This window comes from Brachyistius frenatus, unplaced genomic scaffold, assembly GCF_029030835.1.
Source record: "Brachyistius frenatus isolate BFR_SWC_R1_liver_20210118 unplaced genomic scaffold, ASM2903083v1 Contig_62, whole genome shotgun sequence".
Taxonomy (NCBI): Eukaryota; Metazoa; Chordata; class Actinopteri; family Embiotocidae; genus Brachyistius; species Brachyistius frenatus.
The window spans coordinates 1,703,156-1,709,906 of record NW_027210661.1 but is presented as its reverse complement, the minus strand read 5'-3'; the positions used below and the strand labels follow the sequence as shown (position 1 = coordinate 1,709,906).

Below are 6,751 nucleotides of genomic sequence, written 5' to 3'. Positions count from 1 at the left end.
AAAATACGATTATTAAGATGTAGCTAAAATACTGATTAAAAAGTTTACGAAACAGAGATGGCACACTTTTCTACATTTTGGTACGGTAAAAAATATTCCGGTTTGATACTTGGATGGACAATGTTGTAAAAAAAAAAAAAAAAATTAAATAAAACTATTAATTTGCTCAACACTGTTTATGGTAAATCCTATTCAGTGGCACATTTTTTTTTTTTTTTTTTTTTTTTTATGTTTGATAACTTTATCTGTCGTCGTTGTTTGGTTAAATTCGGTAATGATACACCACAAAGAAACAGAACCTGAAGAAAACACTGAAAAACAAAACAAACAAAAAAAATGCAGAAAATAACCGTAAGTGCCCCTCGTGATCCAAACCACGGCCCAACCGGACGAGTCGCGGAGGGAACGCTGGTTCTTGTAGTTCCGCGTTCCGTTCTTTAAGCTCTAGCACGGGGCAACGAAAACTACATTCCCCATCATGCAACGTAATTCGCCTTACATTTGCACTTCCGGTTAGCTCGGGGAATATAGCGGACGAGCGGTCGAAAAAATAAAAAATAAAAAAAAAATACTGATGTATTGATGTGAAACTATCGTATCATCGCTCAGGAACGTGCTATTCTGGAGTCTCTTAAGGTCTTTTTTTTTTTGTTAAGAGACGAAAATGGTAAATATGTCGCAAATGAACTCTTTGTTTCGTTTCCTTCTTCTTCTCCTTCTCTCTCTAGTAGCGTCTCGCAGCTAGTTTGTTAGCATTTCCGAGATAACCTCGTCATTCGGCGGCAGCAGCTTGTCGGGCCGAACATTCACAGTCGCGACGTTTTACGAGTAAATCGACACGAAGATCGTTCCGACTCTTTATTTTTTTATTTTAATTTTAATTTTTTTTTTAAAGTTCGTGCTCAATTTACGGTGTCAAAGGAAACGCGTGTGCTTTCCGCTGTCGCCGGCTTTATACGTTAGCTGACCTGACGCTGCCTGTAACGATAGACTCGCTGTCACCTGTCTATAAATACTTATTACGAACCAGTTCATATACGTACACATCTTTTACCGCTGATTTAATTCTTCCGTGAAGCTTGAAATGACCTACATCATCCCTACGTCAGAAGGATGTTGGGGAGGAGGAACACACTGGCTCCTGCTTATTGATAATGCCATTATTATTATTATTATTATTATTATTATAACCACATCGTATACTAGATTTAGACTAGTTTATGCTTAAAGTTCCCCCGAGTTGAGTCTGAACTGTAGAAAGCAGCCTTTTGTCTGATCCCCACCATCCCGGAGACTCGCTGAACCGAAATCTACACTCACAAACCTCCACTTGACCTGATTTCACTGGTACATTGGGCGTGTTAATAATTTGTATGGCGCCCGGCGGTACTGTTCCATCTGAATTTAACACGGTTCCTGTTTCAGTGTCGGGTTCCTATTCGTCTTATTTGCGTTTAACCTCACGTTGGCTCTGCGTCGGCGGAACACGAGGGTTCCCTTCGACCCGTTCCCGAGAATTACACGGAGCTTTCAATCCCAAGAGGCGTTTCATGTCCCGTCCCAGTCGGAGACCGCTGACGTCCACCTCCGCTTTTATTTTGTGTTCCTCGCGTGTCCCATAGATTCCCCGGAAAGCGTTCCTTATTCTGCGGGACGCCCCGCCTATCCATATCCCAATGGCAAATTCTCATTATTTTTTTTAAAGACCTATTTCTTTATCAGACTTTTAATTTGCCGCGACGTTACTCGCTGCACAAACGAAGCCGAGTTGAGTTGACGTCAAGAACTCATCCGGTCGTACCGCGAAGGAGAGACGGCAACGTTACGAAATTCACCCGTCGCTGACCTACGACCGCGGGCGCGTCTCCGAAAAATGTTTCCGTCTCCAATCACTCGGCGTTACGCCGAGGGACGCGGGACGCGGCCGAGGTCGTTTATATGTTGTTGTTTTTTTTTCTCTCTCTCTCTCTCTCTCTCTCTCTCTCTCTTCTTCGTCCCGAAGATTCGCTTCATCCTCATCCAGAACCGAGCGGGGAAGACGCGACTGGCCAAATGGTACATGCAGTTCGACGACGACGAGAAGCAGAAGTTGATCGAGGAAGTGCACGCCGTGGTCACCGTCAGGGACGCCAAGCACACCAACTTTGTGGAGGTATGGGATCGGTCTCGTCACGTGGCGTCTGCTTCTTTTACTCTCTCGTGTCTTACTTCAAGCCAACGGCCCGACCGTTGTTAAAGAGGATTTTAAAAAATTAAAATTTTTTATCCCCGTTTGTTCTCACAGTTCAGGAACTTCAAGATCATTTACCGGCGCTACGCGGGTCTGTACTTCTGTATCTGCGTGGACGTGACTGATAATAACCTGGCATACCTCGAGGGAATCCACAACTTTGTCGAGGTAACTGAAAACGCACAACACGTGACACACAAGACGCAGCGAGCGAACCGCGGTGATTTGGTTGTCTCGGTCTGATGGTCTGCAGGAATGCGTGTTGACGACGCTGCTCCGGCGTTCATCCTCCTCCTCCTCCTCCTCCATTAAACCGGCACACCAGGTCAACACGGCGCTCAGATGGCATTTAGTGGAAGAAATCTCTTTCTTTTTTTTTTTTCCTTTTTTTTGTTTGTTTTTGTTTCGGTATTTGAAGTCCCGTCGGCGAGACGCCTCCGCAATCCCGAGAGATTATAAATCCCCGAAAGAACGGGTTTTCGTCCCGGTCAGACCGACGTGGTGACCTCAACAAATGACACTCGCGGTTTCTAACATCTCGGGCACGACGCTCTTATTTCAGCAGAACCGAGTTTCCACGCCGTCGCCGTCGGGGTTCCACGGTAACGGGGCGTGTCACCGTTGACCGGTGGTGGTGGGGGGGAGGGGGCTTGGTGTCGGATCACGGCCGGTCCGCTGACGCTGGAAATAAGCCCTCAGCAATAGAATAACAAATTGATCACGAATCACAAACCGTTCGATGGGACACAGCAGCCCGCTCAACAAAACACACACACACACACACACACACACACACACACACACACACACACACACACACACACACACACACACACACACACACACACACACGTGCAGTCGTCCAGTTTCCTATAAAAAACAAAGCAGTGCGGCGAGCGTCTAACCGGGTGGTGTCAGCGCCTCCTCTCGGTGCCACGTCGACCCGTGGAGGGATTCTGCAGGGAAAAAGCGCAAGCTAAATTCATTTCGGTATCTTTTTTTTGGGGGGGTTAGGGTTTTGCCGCGAGACACTTTTTGTTCGCGAGGACACGTCCGTCCGTCTTAACATGTCCTGCACATTTCCTTACCCTCGGCGGGCTGGTTTTATTTAACACGCACGGTCGTAAACGACTCCGGATCTTGTTGGGGGAAGAAAAAAAAAAGAAAAAAAAAGACGAGGCCAGAACCGCATTCGTTATAATTCGGCATATTTTTGATGGAAGTCCTCGTAGTAGAAATGACATTATTACATGGTTGCTAAGTGGGTCCGGCTGCTCACCCGGTGTCACTGTATTTCTGCACTAATGCATCACTGTAAGACTGTCTGCCCGTCTTGAATTACAAAAGTGAGAGTTCACCGGTGTTCCTCTGGTTTCCTTAAAGGTGCTGAATGAGTATTTCCACAACGTGTGTGAATTGGACCTCGTGTTCAACTTCTACAAGGTAAGGAAGGACGCTGAGAGACTCGCTTTACTTCACGAATACCCCAGAAGGTAGATGATCAAATATTTGCTTCATCGCAACGCCACGGCAACCGACGACGCGGTTCTCCACTAGAGCGGCTATTCGGTTACGCGCCGTTTCGCGCGCTCACCTTCTTCTCTCGGGTGTGTTGCAATTGTGCCATCAGCACGTTGTCTTTTGTGTGTGTGTGTTGAAGGTGTACACGGTGGTGGACGAGATGTTCCTGGCGGGGGAGATCAGGGAGACCAGTCAGACCAAGGTCCTCAAGCAGCTCCTCATGCTCCAGTCGCTCGAGTAGATCGCCTCCATCCTCCCTGCCAACTCACCTGCTGCCCTGGCACCCCAAACCAAACGTCCTCTTTGTTTGTCACTCTGGAAAGGGGACCCCCACCCCCCCACCCCATCGTTTTCCTGCTTCTACAGAGAGCCAACGGGGCTTCAGCAGAGGTGGGGCTGCTTCGGAGAGAAATATCGTTTACAATAGATTTATGATTTCAACTAACCCGTATGTCGCGATGTCTCTATGCCCGCCATCCCGTGCGAAGGCTCTGCAGTCCATTTCAACACGTTGCATTCCCCACACGGCCCGAGTTACAGTCGGTTCACTTCCTCCAAAGCCAGAGGCTGCAGAAGTGAGTTATTTCATGTGGTAAACCAGTTGGTCGCAGCAATTATCTCAGTGTGACCCCCCCCCCCATTAACCTGAACATTTATTTAATGGCACTACCGGAACTAACAAGCACCATACCGACAGACCGCCTATAAGGACCCGTGTGTGTGTGTGTGCGTGCGCATTGAGAGCTTACAACAGCCGTGCAGCCGTGTCTATAAATCGACGTGAAGAACGATCTCTCGCAGGCGTGACGGCATTCGTCGCGGCCACATCGCGCATTTCACGTCCGGATCGGAGCGCGAGCAAACGGCAAAGTCGAAAGCCCTTCAGAGTAATCGACTCCGCGCGGGCGAGTTCATAATTGAACGGAGCGCACTCAGAACGAGAGGCATTTCCGACGGCGCGTTACGGCAACCTGCGCGGCGTCGAGACACCCTCACGGCCGACGGCGGCGGCGACAAATAGCGCAGGCGACGTCGGATCCGACGGCCGTGCCCGGGACGCCGGCGGGATTTTTCATTGCCTTTACCCAAATACCAACCTCATTTGGCGGCGATTCACTACGTCTTAATGGTGCTTGTTAAGTCACATTTGAAACACTTAAAAAAAATAACACACACACACACACAAAACGACCCGGACACGGAAACTATATATTTTACAGGAAGCAGTACTGTGAAGTTTGTTTTGTATGGCGTGTGCATACAGTGTGTCTCGTGTTGAATATTGTGAAACTTAACACAGGTCACAGAAAGAGTGGTTTCTGCTTGCAGTATTTCCATACATTCCTTTGGCATGGCACATAACGATAAATCAATTCCATTTCAAATTCCTCATACGAGCCCAATGAAGTCTGGCATAACCAATCTATTCGTGTCTGTTAGCTGGATGTGAATCGTCGAGATGGGTCATATTCTAATTTTAACCAAATCCAGTCATGACGGTGATTTCACATGTTGAGCTTTTGTATTTTTTTTGGTTTTTGTTTTAATAATCAGGCATTAGTGAACTATGTACTGCTTCCCCTTTTGTTCACCTGTGAGTCTGTTGATGGAAGATGTGTGTTTTATTGTCTCCAGTTCAGCTACCTACATCAGTACTTCCCATTTTGTGTAAATAATAAACAGATCAAGTGTCACAACTCTTTCTGCCCCTTCATTCATGATTCATCGTCCACGGTGAGGATTTTATTACATCACACCCTCCTGCACCCATTTCCCGACGTCGTGTTAAAAAAAAAAAAACACTGTAAATATTTTTTTCTTAACCTATTTGCCGGTTTGATTTGGTATGAATCGGCTTTTAACAAGACTAAAGTTGTTGTTGTTTTTTTTTCTGTTCAGTGATTTAGCTCCATCTAGTGGTAAAGAAATGTCCCTCAGTAAATTGTCATCTGTGGTTATGAGGTCATCACGACAGCCCGTCCGGGATCAATAAATCTGTCGATATATCCGCTCCAGCTACATTAAACCACTCCAGCCGTTACTCCCATCGACCCGAAGAGCATAAATCCAGACAATTGGGAGACACGGGAGGGCATTTACTCTTCATCATTACGAGTCCTCCCGATGTCCTAACCTCAGCCCCGGACCGCCTTTGAAAGAAATCGCTGGGAATGAAGAACGGCAGCGGCCGGCCGTCGACCTGATCTGTAAACGCAGCTCACGTTTCGCTCGTACGGGAGAGAGGGCGAGGGAGCCGGCGGGGGGGAGGGAGGGGGTAGGGAAAGGGGGGGACGGGACGGGACGCCGGCTTCGCGACGGACGTCGACGTTCACACCCGGAAAAGGCGGTAAAATTGGAAAAAAAAAACCAAAAAAGCGGTTTACTGGGAATCGCACAATCGTTCCAATCGATGAGCCAACACTCGCCCTCGATAGACAATGAGACAAATCTTATTTACAGAATAGGTTACTCCAGACGTGCAGCAGTGTTTAGGTTGATCGTGTAACATCAGTCACCGAGCAACAACCGAGCTGGGGTTGCTTTTGTCGTCGCGGTCGAATCGGGGAACAGCTGTTGCTTTGTAAATAACGATAACGTCTACACTTAGAATCTTTATTACAGGTTACAGTTCGAGGAAAATAAAATGTACAATTCTATAGTTACAGCATATATAAACAAACAAACAAACAAAAAAAAATCCCAAAGTAAAAGTGCACTTGCAGAAGGAGACAAACTATGCAATAGTTAAATATTTAATAAGAGCCGCACGTTTTGACCATCTGTCTCTCGATGTCCTCTATTAGCTCGTGTGTTTCCGTCTCCTTCAGCGGTGCCGGCTCACCGAGCCCCGAAAACCCCATTCGGTTCGTGTGCGCTGAACACCGAGGGACGGACGGACGGACGGACGTTGGGAGTTTGTTTAGCTCTCCTCCCGGCCGGGGGTCGGCGCGACCCGCTCTTCAGACGGAGGCGTGTTTTTGTCGATTGAACTCTTTACAG

General features: G+C 47.5%; 1 protein-coding gene across 1 annotated transcript; it reads left to right on the top strand.

Moving 5' to 3' along the window:
• Positions 1-498: 498 nt before the first annotated feature.
• On the top strand, positions 499-5,448 carry ap2s1 (adaptor related protein complex 2 subunit sigma 1). The gene is made up of 5 exons (XM_069706405.1): positions 499-667; positions 2,003-2,152; positions 2,285-2,398; positions 3,614-3,673; positions 3,891-5,448. Exons 1-5 carry the CDS (start codon positions 665-667, stop codon positions 3,990-3,992), a joined length of 429 nt encoding a protein of 142 aa, XP_069562506.1. The 5' UTR covers positions 499-664; the 3' UTR covers positions 3,993-5,448.
• Positions 5,449-6,751: the final 1,303 nt, after the last annotated feature.